Below are 18,190 nucleotides of genomic sequence, written 5' to 3'. Positions count from 1 at the left end.
ATATTTCAAGTAAAAAGGCAGGTAAAAAATGACCCTTTTAAAATATATTTTTAAGGTGTTCTTCAGAACTTAAACCCTTTCTTTCAAGTAGAAATATGTAGAATCTAAAACCTTGCTTTCTAAATTTGAAAACTCTTATGTTTGCCGCTACATTAAATAAATTTTTTCAGTTTCTGCATAGGTCTTTGCAGTTTTTAATTGAACAGCATAGAATTCAATAACAAATCAATAATATTATGAGTGATGTGGATATCATCAATGAGAAAAAGCATACTGCCTGCCTTTGCTTCTCAAAGGAAAAAGGGAAAAGTGCTTTCCAAGGAGTGAATTGAGTAGCAAAATAAATATATTCTTATTGGTACAGTCTCAAATCATGAAAAACTGCCAGTGCAAAACTGCATTAAGAAACCAATCCAAAATTCAGTCAAAGTCATAGAAATACTGATACTAATAAAACAATTGGATTGTGATATCAAATTGGCATTATCTTACATAAAAAAAACAGAGAATGTTTAAAAATAAATCCTGTAGTACAGGTCCTCCACAAAAGAAACATAGGACTGGTTTAGACTATGCCTTATCTAGTAAAAATAACAATTATTTGCAGGATACAGTCAGACAGTATGCATATACAAGTCATATCAAAAAAGACACATAACATATGTAGAAAATATGCAGACTTATTTGGTACATTATAAATAAAATGTGTATCTCAAAAGAAAGAATAAATTGTAAAGCATGCAAAAAATAGTCAAAGATGATAATCCAAACTTTACAGTTTCAGTAAAAAATTGAAGTGTTCCATTGTCTTTACTAAAACTCTGCAGTTAAGACTATGAACATGGAATTCACAGCATAGCCTAACATAAACTAGCCCAAACTGTGCATAGATGCTATTACAACAGTGTATTACTCTGTGACTTGTCTCTAAGTTTTTGGATTTAGTACCCTAAAATGAGTTTAATCATTCACACCCAAGGCAGCTGAGTTTCCCATAGCAGATGGCAAACTGCTACAAGATATATGTCCCAAAAACTTGTGGACTCAACTGACAGTCTTCCCAATTTATGAAAAGATTCATGGACCAATGCAGGTCCTGAAAAACACTTAATGCCTCACTCAGAAAATAAATCTTATCAGCCAACACCAAAGATTCTCTAGTCCAAACCAGCACTGAAGAAACACTGGATAGTCCTCAGTGTCAAATATTCCATTCATGACCATATTCACTGAGAGGCAAACCAAGAGGCCAACTGTAAATCTACTTAATTGCATCCAGTTTATATACCTCACATATTCTGGATTCAGTCCAGGATGTGGAATTAAAACCATCTACTGGCATAAATGAAGTACCTAAAAACAGACAGAAACATAGGTATCCATTTTTAACCTCTGGATCTTTTGTAGCATTCCACACAGATATTGCCATACCAACTGGGAAAGAGCAGAGTCCCCAGTAATGTGTTAAAATCATTGCATCCTTCCTAAAAGGATACAGCAAATGCTTGCTAATTGGAAATTCTGCCTTAAAAAGTAAAACCCTCCTCCCTACTTTTTAAACTTCTTAGGAAACTGGTTATAATAATGAGTATTTGATTGCTAGTAATATAAAAGCAGCAATTTATTTTGTTTTAAAACATATGGCCATACCACAGCTACTGTGACTTATACCACTTGGGACATGATCAGTTCACAAGGGAACAGATCGGTAAGGGGAACTCAGACAAGATAAAAATGATATAATGACACAAAGGAAAGCATTCTGATGTGTCTGTAGACATGAAATTATTTTCTCTGATGGAAAGTACAATGCCATGTATTAGTAAATACAGTCTGTACACAGGACTACTCAAGTTCTTGCTATTTGCATACAGAAATGCCACAATTGCTGTTCGTAAATACCTCCAGTTAGACATAAGATTCCTCTTTATTAACATAAAAATATTAAGAGGTAGTGTTGGTTATTTATCAAACATCCTAAGCAGATTACAAGATTGCCAAATAATTAGATTTAAACAGAGAAGGTTTCAGAGTTCTAACATAATAGTACCCTTCAAAATTTCCCTTATTTTATAGGGCCACATCCGTCCATTCTCATCCTTCCACACAGGTTTTCCATTCTTCACTCTGATGATACTGTACCATGATGCAACTGGTAGCAAAATTACCAGATGCTGACACCTATGTGTTATCTCAGTACCTGCTAACATTGTGCTCTCTTCTTCATAGCCAAGCTTTGTCACACTGTACATCACCTGGCCCTACTGTCCAGACTTCCCACAGGACTTCCTTCCAGGAACAGAGTGCTAGCAATGACCATTTTACTCCAGCAAGGATGAGGTATACAGACTGCAGTCAGGTTGTACTTCACCACCACCGCCACAGTGCCAGAGCAGACTACGGAGGTCATGCTCACATAATTAATGGCAATCTGCAAGTCTCAAGAAAATGAGATGAGATGCCATAGAAGTCCATATTCCAGGGAGACTCCAGAAAGAAAAGGAGTACGCTGAGCGAGAGGACAGCAAGAAGCATTACAAGCTGCACTACCGTCTCTGGAATAGGATGCTCCTCTGCATCTAACTAACTGAAGAAAGAGAGTATTCATGAAAACAGGGAGAAATCATTCTTACCAAACAGCCCCTCGAATCCTGTGGACCTCTTGTCAAAATGGTTCAGTATCACAATGCTCACTAATGCCATGACACGTTTTAGGTGTTTGCATCATGAAAGATTCTAATCCTATTCCTCATAGCCATTTTACACATGTCCACCCCCTTCAGAACTGTGGGAACGACCGAAACAAGACAAATACATCACGTTTCTTAACACACTACAGAACTTTGTTAGATATAAGAACTTAAACACAGTAGAACTGGATGAGGAAAATACTGGAGAGAAGAAAATTACCTCTGAATTTCAGGTGTTTGGTACGTAGCATAAGTCCTCTGGACTCCTCACAACTGACACATGGGGAGCTAGTAAAATACATTTATGAAACTCCTATTGCAAGCAATTATTTTCCTTCACAAGCTAATTACTCTGCAATTGCAAGTTTTTGGAATGCCTTTATCAGTTCTTCTGCATATACTAAGACAAGTCTTTGGCAGAGAGGTATAGGCAGCAGACAGGACTATGCTTTCTATCACTCACCATCTTTTCTCTTTCTGGCCCCAAATTGCCTTAGTGTCACTTTTCTTTTCCTCTTCAAGCATACTCTCCTCCCTCCCTTCCATGGAAGTAGGCACAAAGAGGCATAGTCAAGGAGAGCAAGAGTCAAGAGCACAAAATGCTCTGAATCACAGATCTACCAGGCCTTCCAACAATTTCTGAGCCAAAAAGAAACATGGCTCCATGTTTGAACCAAAAGAACATATCACAGAGAGACATGGTTAGTGAAGCTGAAAATTTTCCATCATAATCTAGTGGCTTACAGAGCTTTGCCAAACTTATCCAATAAAAATTCATTTTCCATTCCAGGTTCTCAGTTTAATTTGGGGAGGAGCACATTCATTTTTGGCTTAATCTCTATGTCCCCATTCCTCTCTGTAAAATAAATGTGATAATATTTCACTGTTTTTTTGAAGACAAATCCAATGTTTGTGAAACCCAGGTACTCTAGTAATTTATGCTCTTCCACACAGTTCCTAAATCAACCATTCGGCTCGTACCTTTCTTTCAAAAAACGCTAGGAAGCTGTTGTGCAGCTTCAGTAGGATCTAGCAAGTGTGTATTTGGTTGTCTAAAAAGAGATGGTAGCTAATCACACTTTTCAACCTAAAGAGCATTCAAACTCTTACCTCCCACCTTTCAGGAAATTTTTCTAAGCTCTGAGCTAGTGGTTAGGCTGGGATGCAGAGCTCTTCTGAAGCGTCACATTGTGTAACAAGATTCACTGGGTCAGAGAAAAGTAGTGATGACAAACTAGTACAGATGGAAGCCCACCTGTAGCTAACCACGAAAGCATTCACCAGCATGGGAAAGACCTTTACTTTGATCTTTACTACAGAGACTATGTTCATAGTATTGAACAGCTGCTAGGCAAAACACACAGAACATGGCTGGGAACACAACTTTCCCACTGTACTTCCTTCCTACAGTTCTGTCCTAACAGAATTAGTGTTAAGCTTCTTGCTGATACTGTATTTCTAGCCCTATAAATCTTAAATATTTAGCTGCAGTGGTTCAACTTCAACAGAAAACATGGCAGAGTCCCTGACTAAAATCCCAGAAAAGTTTATTATGTTGTGACAGCTATCATCTTCCCTTCCAGTAACTGTGCTTTCAAGGAAAGTAATAGCAAATATTTTAAATCAGAGTAATTTTGACATGTAACAGAATAAAATGTGATTAGAAGAAAAACATCACCATAAAAAGTGTATAAAAACAGCTTCTGTTTAAGTAACTCTAGTCACAGATATTTAAGCTAGTCAATGATAATCTAAATTCTGAGAATAAAAGTTAACTTAGTGCAAAATCAAAAATAAACTTTTCAGTAAATTTATTTTTAACTTCAATAGTAAAAAAAGAAAAAAAAGAAACTAAAAAACACCAACCCAAAAGAAATTGTATTTTAACAGAAATGACATTCAGGTATTCATAAGAAGTAGAATAACTCCAGTATAAATATTTTCTTACTATCGTCTGCCATCATTCTAGTTTTACTACGTTTCTGATGTCATTCAAATTGTTTTTCTATTCTATACTTAATAGATTCTTTTAGCATATTCTTCTCTACAGAAAAAAAACCAGTAAGTGAATTATAAATGATACCATAACACTAGCCACAGAAGAAAAAAAAAAAGTTGAAAATATGAATTAAATGACAGAGGAAGAACAGATTTTCAGCAAACCAAATGTAATAAAAAAGAAAGCAAAACAGTCTAGGAAGTACTCAGCAATACCCAAAATGCATATGTGCATATAATCTGTTATACACTTTAGCCAAAGTCAATCCCTTTTTTTTATATTAAGACCAATTTCTTGTAATAAAAATACTGATTCAGTAGATATTGGTATTTCCTTTCCATTTCTGTCCAAGGGTCAGCCAAAAGTAAAAATCATTTACCTGTACCAATAGCTTCCAAATAAGTTTCCTGCACCCATAACCACATACTTACTTGTGTTTCCCCTCACTTGAAGTCTGAAGAAAATTTGGAGTAGTCAGTTTTCATTAACCCACAATGTGAGAGTGTATTTAGCACCTTACATGTATATACAAGCTTGTGCTTTTTTCTTTAAATTTGTAGCAAGAGACAGAGAAGAAGGGTGAAGGTCCCTCCTTGAGGGGAAGAATTTGTATCCAAATGGAAAACTACTTAATTCTACTGCACTGGTAGAGAGAGTGTGCTAAATAAATTTACTCTTTATCTGCAGAGTTTCACTATAAATTCTTTCCTCTGTTTTCTTATACTCTGTCTTCAAAGCAAACTTGTCCCCATCTGTTCCCACTGCCCCTAGTCCAATCCACGGCCATATGCATTTGAGTCAAACTACTTACACTCCTACTCCCTCCTGGGAAAGGAAAGAGGGGAAAGCAAATCAGAAAGAGAAACATTGAAAGCATAACAGAAAAATATTCCTTGTTATCAGCTCTTGCACAGGGACCAGAAAAGCAACACCAATTTCAAGAAAAACCCTTTGCAACTCCTGTGGCTTTAAACTGGAGCACATATTTTACAAACAGATCGCAGAAAAAAAAAAAATTATAAAAAGACACTGGTATCTTAGATACATAATTTGACCTTACACAAATAGAGATTTTTTTTCTTCAGAAGTTTTGCATGAATTGGCCAAAGTCATCCCTTTCCTGTGACTATTTTTTCTAGTATTTTAAATGAGCTACAGAAGATGGAAGTGTTAAAGCCTCTTGATAGAAAAATAAATGAATAATCTTACTTACAATTTTATGAAAGACATCTGGATTTATTACTAAGGCATTAGTCTCCATTTGCCTCCACTAGTGCCATCAAACCTGATGCACACTCCCACAGTACATGATATAATTGTTTGGCTTGCACTCCACCATCGCCTGTTTACACTGGTGCACATCTCCCACTGAACCATGTATTTTTCCTCAATCTCAAGCTGAAAAAGCACCTTAAGTACTTACTAAAATGAAAAATAACAATCAGCCTCAAGCAGACACCCAACATGGAAAGTTTCAGCCCAAAATGTTCTCAATTACAAGCAACTGAAAACAGAATTATAGTGGAAAGTGTTAGACTACCTTAACTATAGGCATCAGTGCCAAATCCACACATAATAAAACAGATTTCACAAGTATCCTAAGCACTGATTAATGCTCTTCAGGCCCAGGATATTTTACACACTTGCCACATGGTAGCATGGAACGTCTATACAAGCCTGTCACCAAAATGTTGAGTGCAGTATGCCCTCTCGGAGTCCCTTCCCCTTCTAATGCTGCTTATGGAGGCTGTCTTTCTGGTAGTCATAGGAAATTGCCCACTACAGTAAGATCCCAGTTTCCATCCGAGTTCCTTCGACATAACTACAAATGGAGTAACAGTGAAAATTAATAATGCTTTTTATTATTAAAACACCTAATATTATCAAGATCAGTCGTCTTTCAAGATGCAGGGGATACTTTTCAAATCTATCAGTATGCTGGCAGTTATAGCTAACACAGTTTGAATTTTCCTCACTAAAAAAGATTACATAAACAGATCTAAACCATATATCAGATTTGCCTCTGTAAGCCACCCTCCTTAGAAGCTTCCAATTTATATTTTTCCTGATTTTAGTTTGTATTTAATTAGCCAATTTCAAAGCCTCATGTATATGATTGTTTTTGTTTGTCTGCCTGTGGAATTTATGTAGCACCAAACGCTGCTGTATTTAGGTTGTTTTTACTTTTATAACATACTTAGGTTTGGCAAAGTGCAGAATTATTACTTGAAGATTTTGTTCTAAGATTTATCACACCTCTCATTATGATGCAGCATGGTTGGATCACACCCAGTCTGGAAATGGCTCTCTTCTGACTGCTGCTAAGAGTCTTTTCTGAATCAACGGTACCAATAATTGCATTTTCTGTTTGCATACTAATGTTGACTGTTCAACAGAAATACTGCAAGATTCAGATGATGCAGAGGATCTTCATTCAGATGTTTAGGCATAACAGGGCATTTCATTACCTTTACAAAGGAATACCCCATCTTAATAAATTTGCAAGCAGAATGAAATCAGCTAGTAGGATTATAGGCACATGTACCAATGATACACAAAATTCAGCTGCTCTCAGAGTTGTAGATTAAGAGGTATACGTATAGAAAACACAAGCCCTGCGGGTATAAGTCTATACATATCCACTTTTAGCACCTCACTGCTGCATGCATTGCAAAATGAACTTTGGGTATTCATATCTACTTTTTTGCCTATATTTGAATATGGGATATTTTCTATAAAATTATTTTTCTTTAGCATAAAGGTTAATTTCTCATCCTTCCACTCAGCTCTCAAAAGTATTACCAAACTTAAAGGTTAACACAGTAACATGCTGCAGCCTCATAAAGTTCAGTTTGAGAGGCCACTGGAAAAAAGGTGTTCTGTAGTATTTAAATAAGCACATGTCTATAGACAGCAGAAAATCCTCCACTACTCTCAACTGCCAGTCTGCTTTTATGGTGGTCGGGTCTGAGGTGTAGAGGCATAGATAAAGCACTAGTCTGAACTGACCAAGAAGCAAACAAGAGCAGCTAATGTGCTCACGCTCACATAATTCCATGGTTCATAAAATACTCTACCAAGGCTAAGATTTTCTATCATCTTCAAAGATACACCCAAAGAGACAGCAAAGTAACAGCACACTGTAAAATCATGACTGTATTAATAAGAAAGCAATATTTATCTCTTTCCTCCTAGGATAATAGGCCTAAAAGCCAACCACACTACCAAAGAATCCAAGAAACTGAGATTCAAGAGTAACACAAAGTTGTGTTCTTCTCTGGAAAGGGATAGATTTTCTCCAGCAATAGCTGGCAGAGAGGTAGTCACAGTCTCTGTCATTCATTCTCTGCCACGGATTTCCTTCTGCCAAGCAATGTTAGTCCTGGTTTTTCCACAGTAAACATTACTAATGCTATTTTCCCCAGATGTTTTCTTTTAAAGCCCATCTTAGTAAAACAATATAGACATATAAAATAAAACTTGAGCAATATATAATTGGGATACCAATGACAGTGAAAACCAAAATACCCCAGATAGTCCCTACCACTGCTTCATATAATACATTCTGTTCTGCAAGCCCTCTGGTACGAAGTGTACACCAAGACAATAAATACTAGCCAACACCACTATCAGACATTTCTAAAAGTAATTTTCCAGTAAAGAAAATATCCTCCTATTTTTCCAAACCCAGTACTAAAGTAATCCTCCATTTACATACAGCCATACCAGAATATCATTCTCAAAGCCCTGCCTTTTCCCTCATCTGTAGTCTTTTATCTTCCATTCATTAGTACCTAAAAAGTTCTAGTGAAATCGTGGTCTACAAGTGAGAACAACCAACCACATAATTTTATCATTCACATTTTGGGGTTCTTGGGGTGTTTTTCTCTTTGCTATCTAGACCATTTTATGCAATTTTGGACCTAATGAGATCCAGTTTTCAAGCTTATCACACCACAGACACACAAGGGTGGAAGTATTTCATGTAAATAAGATCAGAGTAACTGACCGCAGCAGTAACAAATTGAGACAGGCCTCATCTAAATTATTCTTTTAAAGAGAAAAGGACAGAAGAAAGGTATTATTGCTAATCTCCATTTTATAAATCAGAACTGAGCCACAGAAAGACTAATATGACTAATAATATATTTATGGGAGTCAAGAAATAGATCATAAACTCCTAAGGCAATGATTACATTAGAAAGTAGTGCAGCACAAGAGGAGCAGATGTACAGAACAAAACATTGCTGGCAATCCAACCTCCAAATGTATTTTGGTGCTTTACTTTGGGCTATCTTATCTGTGATTCTGTGGACTGAATGCTGCTAGCATATAGACAGCATTCAGTTTGCTCAATGATTTGCTCTTCCACTTCAGCCTCACCTGAAAGGAATTCATCTGCATGATCCAAGACAACTCTGTGATACAAACCAAAGGACAGTAAATGGGGAGGACTGGGAGATGTTCTTTAAGCAGGGGCGTGCACACTCCTTATCCAAACTAAAAAGCAGATGGTCACTGTGCACCAGTGCACTGCAATTCATACACCAAGGAAAACAAGGGGAAAAACTTTAAAAATTTAAACTACTTCAAATTACAGAGCTCCTTTCACTATGGCTTCTCAATGCCAAAATATATGTAGCCGAGTAAAGTAGATGACAAGTTTAACAGCAGCATTGCATTTTGAATGCATTTATGAGTGACAAAATAAGAAATAAAATTTTTAAAGCTACCCTAATCTTGATGTAAGAACAGATAAAAATAAAACTAAGAGTTCTGTTATATCATATGCATTTTCTTTGTCCTTATCAAAGAAGTTATTAGTCTAATCCAATAGGGAAAGTCATAAAGATATTATGTAATTTGAGACAGTGAATTTTACAACTAAATAAATATCTGGTAGCAAACAATTAAAGTATATTGCTCAGTAGGACTGACATTTAATTTGGAATATCAACCTCTGTAACTATTTAAAAGCAAGATGTTTGTTATAAACAAATTCTACAGTTTGTGTTGTGCCAGGTGCAGAATCTTGTATCTGAAAACAACTGAGTCTGCAAGCACTATCATGTCCAGGTTTGCATCCAGCCACAGCTCACAGGTTTGCAGAATTCTTTGGATATGCCCCCTGAGCAGTATGCTTCCAGCATCACTTGCATAATGGGAATTTACTCTAAAACCAATTTTGTACAAATGTGCAATTCAGGGATTGACAAGTCGTTAGTACACTGGTGTTATGTATAAGCATCAAATTGCCTTATCTTGTCTCCTGTTACTCCTTTCAGTGTTGATGCCCTCTGGTGAAGAAGAAACAATCTTCCTGCTCTCTCTAGCTTTGGTGCCTTCACAGTTGGAAGGCATAAATTTAATCCTGGGTTTAGAATGTGTTTCAAAGACAATGTGGTAGGCAAAATCCTATACTTTGATGAAAAGCATAAATAAAATGGAAGACAACTTCACACATTACCTGTGTATTTTTGTTATTGATTTAGCAACCTGTTATGCTGAAAAACTTCTGGGTTTTCAGTATGGGTCAGTCGGTGTGAACTGTGAGCCCAGGCTTTGAGATTTGACATGGACACAGAGTTTTATGTTAGCAAATTCCATTTCAGCATTAGCATCAAAATGTGCCACTTAAAGTCTACAGTTCAGAGAGAACTAGCAAGAATGGACATGAAAACAATTAAAGAGCCAAATCTTTATTTCTGCATTCCCTACTTCATTTCTGGAAACCTGGAATTTATTCAGAGAGCCACAAGGTCTTCAAAGATAAAAATGAAGAACCTAATTAGACATGAAGTAAAACAGCTAACTAGAACTACATGAAGCACAGGAGAAGATTAGCTATTTCTATTTTAAAAAGTAGCATTTCACACTCTCCAGATATTTTTGTCCTTTTAGATTAAGATTTCTTTGGTCAACAAATGTCTAGGTAAACATTTTTGTACAGAGCCCAGAAAAATGGAAATCTAAATCCAATTAGAGTATTTCACCAACATCCTTAATACTATTGTCTGATAGTCAGAAACCTCAAACTGTCCACCTGTAAAATGTTTAGAAATGAAAATATTATGTGTATTCAGTTAAGAAAAAGTCAATCCATGTCACTTGTAACCTTAGGCTATTTAAGATGAAGAGAAGATCTGATGTTAGAAATGTTAACTTTCTATGTTTTCTAATTACAATGAATTATAGAAAGGATAACCACAGTTCAAAACCAGGATACTGTGGGTACCTGCTTTGATCAGACTGTCAGGTTCTACACAGGTCTTAGCATAGGTTCTCGTAAGTAATCAGTTAGGGGAACACTTTCAACCCATGATTTACAGTATGGACAAATCTCATACTAACACACACAAAAGCAGTTCAAATAAAAACAAGTGGCTACTTCAGCCACACAGAAGCTATACCAAGCTTTTCTCATATAAAATAGGTCATATACTTCGTAAGTAGAGAAAAAGGTAGACAGAATTTGCATCTCTTTGTTTACAATAACATATTTTGGTTTTCTGATTATATGCCCTGTAGGAATATGGTTTTAATTTTGCTATTAACCAATGCAGCCAACATATTCCTCTCTGTCAAACACTTCAGACATTGTGAAATATAAAGGGCAGTTTAAGATTAATGTCTCTCAATTATATTCCAATTCTGCCTCTTTTGGCTTTAAAATCAATCATATTTGTTAACCACAGGGTGCAAGCATTGCACTTGATAAATTAAACTCTGAGATGATTGAAGATGCAGTTGTGGTCAGTGGAAAGTTACATAATTTATTTCCAGAACACATTATTTCAAGATAATACTTTGCATCCACGCTGTTGAATTTTATGCAGCTTTTTGAATTCCAATGGACATTCACTTATAGAATACAATCTGCAAAAATATGTGGCTTCTTGATACTCTTGAAACTGTTCCAGTTGCACAACAGTCTATCTGTCAGGATGTTACTAGTTTAACAACATGAATGAACTACTCAGTGCCATGTTCAATTTTCTTTTTCAAAAGGAAACACAAAAGTATATCCAGTCTCAACATTTCAAAGAAAAGCCTCCTAAAAATGCCCCAAAACTGTATTTTGTCCTAACAGCACAGTTGTAGCAAGAGTCCGAAACTTGACTCAGTTTTCCTGAGGGGACAACAACAAGAACAATTACAGTTCTCTACAGACATACGGTGCAAATTATGCAAAATTCCAACCCAGGAGCCACACTAAGTATTGGCTGGCACTGTGCCCACCAGGGACCACATGCCAACTGGAGCAGGATGCAGTCCAGCTATTCAGCTTCCTATGATGAGCAACCATGTGCCAAGAATTTGGAGTAAGGGCAAAATCATGCTCTATGCCTTTCTTTTCTTGTATCAGCAGTAATTCCAAACAATAGCCTTAATGCAAAAGAGAATACAGAAGGGCTTGCGACTGCACCTCTTTTTATACTATTCAAAATCAACCTTAGTTAGTAATCATCTCAACTAAACATATTTATATCATATACGTCATGAGCTGAGATCAATATTAGATGCATTTTGTTTCACAAAGTAAAAAGCCTTTCTTTTGTATTGCAAACTACATTTTTAAATGCAAATTACCAGAAACTTGAAAAATATATTTTATCATGGAAATGTCAAGAACACATTAGCTATTGCCAAACCGCCAGTAATCTGCCAATAAAATCTCTAACCTTCACACATGATCGGAGCCAGTATTTCAAAACTAGCCACAACAGTAAATTCCTCTTGTTCTGAATTTGAAGTTGACCAGAAACCCTGTGTCATAGTCCTGATGAGTCACCTAGAAAGACCTAGAAGAAAGTTAAACAGCTTTCCTACCCAGCTGTTTTGAAAGGATGTGTTTACAATGAACCCAACCCCAGCCGCATTTCAAAGGCCTATACTACAAGCTAGCAATCATCTACCTCTTAGCAAACACCAAGAGAAACATTGTGCCAACAATGCAGGACTTAGTGAATTAAAATTAGGTGCATACTCAAAAAGGTACTAATACACTTTTATTCAGGACTCTGCTAAGTGTAATAATTTAAATACAGTTGATATTGAATGAGAAGAGAACCTGTCTGGGGAGGAAACACACATAATCAAAGTTACACCATGAATTATGATAAGTTCTAATTACAGTTGAATGACTTTTCATTCTGTATTCAGCTGACTGGTTCATAAGAAACCAGTAATGAAAGATTCACCACCCTGTATTTGGGAGCTTAATGAAAGATTCATCACCCTGTGTTTGGGAGCTTAAGTAAATTAATATGTTGTTGCTACATAGTTCCCAGTGGTCGGATATGTACACACTACATGATACTGTGCTACAGGGGATACCATTCTTCTCATCTTTGATGGCACTTGACAATTCAGAGTCAAGCACTATGAAAACTTCTAGAAACAAGCTTTTAACAATTACTTTGAGCGTTAAGATTTGGTTGTTCAGGGATTTTTCAGGCAAAATCAAGAACATACAGATCAGGAATCATATGTAACTGCTACATATAAATGACATATATGAAAGTATAATAGACCTCAGTTTTGCACATTAAGCTGAATCCTAGAAACATGCATAAAAAGACTACTTTGTGTACAACACAAGTAGCTTCTATAGTTTAGAAGGAAAATAAGCAAAAACATTACTTACACATTTGTCATCTGATCCAGTGGCTATAAACCGTCTTAGAAGGAAAATAAGCAAAAACATTACTTACACATTTGTCATCTGATCCAGTGGCTATAAACCGTCCACAAGGAGATACTGAAATTCCACATGGATAGGAGCGGCTACTGTGCCCTTCAAAACGACGTTCACACCTTCAGAGAAATTTCAGTCTTATTAATACCAGCTAAAAACTAGCTCTTCTAGTGCCATTTTCATGAAATCCTGCTGAAGTCTCATCCATTTTTCTTAGTCTATAAATTTACTAAGGCAAATCCACAAATTAAGTTTTAAATATCTCCACAGTAGGATTTTGACAAAATTGGAAGACATTAAAGAATATTAGCAAATAAAAATAAAATGAACACACAAAACTACCCCAGGACAATGCTCAAAACCATGCTTTTGCCTTGTTTAGTTTACAAAGATAGAGAGAAACATCATTAGTATTTAGAAATGAGGAGCTGTGATGCCTACCATTAGACTACCCCTAGTTAGCCATCTCAGCAGGGAAAGTCAAACTCCCCTGCATTAAGGGAGGGGTGTTGTGAAAGCCAGTCTGCTCTGTGAAACTTTAGAAACCTCCCTCATTTATATCAAATGAAGATCCAGTATGTGGAATCATAACATGAATAATTATTGCTTGCTTTTCTTATACCCAAATCTGGATATTTAATCTGTGTTGCTCTATTTACATTCCTACTCCATGCAATAAATTATTCTATCTTGTAAATTCAAGAAAGGCAATATCCCAACGACATCCCAAACTGATAAATCTAGCTATCTATCTACCCTACAACTGTAGATAACTTCTTACCTGTCCATGTTAATACGGTCTAAAGGAAGGAATGCGTTTAAATTTAACACAAGGAATTAATTATTTCCTACTTTTCATGTTAATATTGCAAGTAGCATTGTGGAGTAAGTTTTTGATAGCTGAGCACACTTGAACCATTTAAAAATAATAATGTTTTTAATGAGATGAAGATAATATCCACCTAAAAAAAATCTGTGGTTGTAAAGAACTGTGATAGCTTTGTAGTCACTACAAAACTAAGGAAAAAAGTAGTATTGAGTTGCTTCAATGTTAAAAGATATTTTAATACAAGAAGTATCATTTACATATGTATACACCATTTCAGAGCTTTATTTTTATACCCACAAGGTATCATTTCAAAACAGACTTATAATAACCTGTATTCTTCTTTTGCCTTTATTATGAATGCTATAAATCTGCCCTTCTCCTTACAAAACAAATCAATATACTTCACCATAATACAGCTGTCACACATTCTTATTTTTATGTATGCTAGGTCCAGGAACAAATCTGAAAGAGTAACATCTCCTGCCAACACCTGTGATATACACTTTTTCCTGGCCAGTGAAATCACAGACGCTATGTTAATTCAATTGACTGAACCCATGTGCAGAAATCTCTAAATTTTTATACCACATTGTTCTGTTTTAGACACACATGTATGTGTAGGAATCCACTGAATGCCAAGCTGATTTCGTTCACCCAGGTAAAACAAGCATACTTAAACAAAAACATTACTTTGTGATTGATCCAATGGCTATCACTTAGTAAAGCGTAAAAAAAAGACACTTTTGAATGCATGAAAACAGATCATTTTACAGAGCCTAACTCTGAACTTTCACAGATTGTATATATTTGGCTGAATTCCTGTATAACAAAACTACTGATATCAATGGACATTTTGAGTATACAGTAACCAGACCTTTCACCTCAGGCTAGTTCTACGCTAAAACTGTCATAAATAACTCAATTTAAGTGAACACTACAGTTCAAAGAGAAGTAACTTATAAAGACAGCCAATTACTGTGACTAAGATGTAGAAACATTCTTCAACTTCAGTTTGCGCATAGCTCTTGCATGAATATTCGGAGACTTTCAATAACCAATGGCCGCATTTGGGCCATTGAATAACCTGCCTCTATTCAAGCTTCCTATTGACAGTAAAGGAGAATGTTAGCTACCTCAGTCTCCTCTCAAATGCAGCATTCTAACACATATGGTTCCAAAGGTTAGGCAATGGAGGACAAGTCACAGAATACATATTTGATTTATACTTTCAAAGAACTTTACTTTTTGTAAGGTAACTTAAAAGAAAACATAAAGGGTAGCACATGCTTTCCATACCACAGCTTTCAAAGAATCATGTAATGATTGAGGTTAGAAGGCACCTCTGGAGGTCATCTTGTCCAACTTCCCTGCTCACCTATTGTCGGTTGACCGTGTCCAGACAGGTTTTGAGTATCTCCAAGGTGCGAAATTCCACAACCTCACTGGGCAACCCATGCCAGTGCTCAGTCACTGGAAATGGTTTCCAGAATTAGTTGTTCCATCACCTTCCCAGGGATCAAGGTGAGGCTGACCAGTCCATAGTTCCCTGGGATCTCCTTCTTGCCCTTTTTGAAGATAGGAGTGACATTTACTTTCCTTGAGTCCTCAGACACCTCTCCTGATCACCATGATCTTTTGAAGGTAATTGAGAGTAGCCTCACAATGACATCAGCCATCAATGAGCTGAAGGCAGGCTTTAAAGAAGACAGAATTGGGCTCTTTTCAGTGGTGCCCAGTGACAGGACAAGAGGCAATAGGCAAAATTGAAATACAGGAGGCTCTGTCTGAACATCAGGAAACAATTTTTTACTGTGAGGGTGACTGAGCACTGGCACAGGTTGTCCAGACACGTTGTGGAGTGTCCCTCCTTGGAGATATTCAAAAGTCATCTGGACATGGTCATGGACAACCAGCTGTAGGTGACCCTGCTTGAGCAGGGGAGTTAGACAAGATGACCTCCAAAGGTGCCTTACAACTGCAATCATTATGTGATTCTGTGATTAAGCAGCAAAGGTATTATTGTTACTTTGGGCAAGTCTTTCAAATATCTTAGACAGTGTATTGGGTTTGTGTGGTGAGGTTTTGGTAGCAGGGGTGGGGGTTACAGGGGTGGCTTCTGTGAGAAGCTGCTGGAAGCTTCCCCCATGTCCAACAGAGCCAATACCAGCCAGCTCTAAGACGGACCCACCGCCGGCCAAGGCCAAGCCCATCAGCAATAGTGGTAGCGCCTCTGTGATAACATTTTTAAGAAGGGAAAAAAGTTGCAGCAGGCACAGAAATGGCAGCCGGAGAGAGGAGTGAGAACATGTAAGAGAGACAACCCTGCAGACAGCAAGGTCAGTGGAGAAGGAGGGGGAGGAGGTGTTTCAGGTGCCAGAGCAGAGATTCCCCTGCAGCCCGTGAGAAAGACCATGATGAGGCAGGCTGTCCCCCTGCAGCCCAGGGAGATTCACAGTGGAGCAGATATCCACCTGCAGCCCAGGGAGGACCCCATGCCAGAGCAGTTGGATGCCCAAAGGAGGCTGTGACCCCGTGGGAAGCCCGTGCTGGAGCAGGCTCCTGGCAGGACCTGCAGATCTGCGGAGAGAGGAGCCCACGGAGCAGGTTTTCTGGCAGGACTTGTGACCCCATAGGGGACCCATACTGGAGCAGTGTGCTCCTGAAGGACTGCACGCCGTGGAAGGCACCCGTGCTGGAGCAGTTCATGAAGAACTATAGCCCGTGGGAAGGACCCATGTCGGAGAAGTTCATAGAGGACTGTCTCCCGTGGGAGGGACCCCACGCTGGAGCCGGGGAAGAGTGTGAGGAGTCCTGCCCCTGAAGAGGATGAAGCGGTAGAGATAACGTGCAATGAACTGACTGTAACCCCCATTCCCCATCCCCCTGCACCGCTGAGGGGGTTAGGTAGAGAATCCGGGAGTGAAGTCGTGCCTGGGAAGAAGAGAGGGGTGGAGGGAAGGTGTTGTGAGATTTGGTTTTATTTCTCATTACCCTACTCTGGTTGATTGGCAATAAATTAAGTTTATTTTCCCCAAGTTGAGTCTGTTTTGCCTGTGACAGTAATTGGTTGAGTGATCTCTCCCTGTCCTTATCTCGACCCACAAGCCCTTTGTTATATTTTCTCTACCCTGTCCAGCTGAGGGCAGGGGGAGTGATAGAATGGCTTTGGTGGGCACCTGGCATCCAGCCAGGGTCAACCCACCACGGACAGACAGAAATAAAAATGAAGTATGATGTGTTTCATCTGTCTGCTGTTCCCCTTCATGGTCAGATATGGCATTGCAAGAATTTGCCCTCAGTTAGACTCCTACCAAACATTATTCATTGTGTAGAGTAGATCTCTCCCACAACTCAGCCTCAATGATGTTTTTTCTTGTCCCTGTCAGAGTCCCAGTTGCACTGTTTGTGAATTTTGGAGTCCCCCCCCAAAATACAGTCCTTCTCAGTGCCTTTTCTCATTGTCACATATGGACAATGTTCATAGAAATGTCTGAAGAAAAGGTTTCTTTTTAATCTTATACTTGTAAGATACAACATGCTGTGAAAGAAATTTCCTCATGAGAAAAATAAACAAAATTCATATATCCTCTGTTGCTCCTGAGTATGCCTTCAGGATCACCATTCTTCTTTAAGTAGAGCACTGGACGTCAGGACTAGTTCTCAGTGTTTAAGACCTCATTCTTGGGGCCTGTAAAAGCTAACTTCCTCTATGAGGTGTTTCTTCTTCACAGAAGAGTCTCCTAATAAATCACTGCAAACAACTTCCTTTCAAAAGAATTTGACTCCTCTGCATCTGTGACCAATAACTCAATTACTCCACCTATAAATGGATGCATAAGAACTAACAGGATTCCAAGGCTTTCACTCATCTTTTCTCTGCTACACCACAGCAATAGAAAGCAATGTCTGAGTCATAGGACAGTGCCACTTGTCCTTGTGCTAGTATGGCCACAGTGAAAACTAACACCCTGGAT

General features: G+C 37.8%; 1 protein-coding gene across 1 annotated transcript in view; it reads right to left on the bottom strand.

Annotated features, from left to right (window-relative positions):
• The window catches only part of WDR27 (WD repeat domain 27), a 132,362-nt gene that overhangs the window by 62,507 nt on the left and 51,665 nt on the right, over window positions 1-18,190 (bottom strand). Inside the window, exon 22 of the mRNA XM_069800816.1 lies at window positions 13,404-13,506. Within this exon, the coding sequence (XP_069656917.1) occupies window positions 13,404-13,506 (103 nt within the window). The remainder of the gene's footprint in view (window positions 1-13,403; window positions 13,507-18,190) is intronic.

Source organism: Haliaeetus albicilla, chromosome 13, assembly GCF_947461875.1.
Source record: "Haliaeetus albicilla chromosome 13, bHalAlb1.1, whole genome shotgun sequence".
NCBI lineage: Eukaryota > Metazoa > Chordata > Aves > Accipitriformes > Accipitridae > Haliaeetus > Haliaeetus albicilla.
This window is presented reverse-complemented; position numbering and strand designations above follow the sequence as displayed.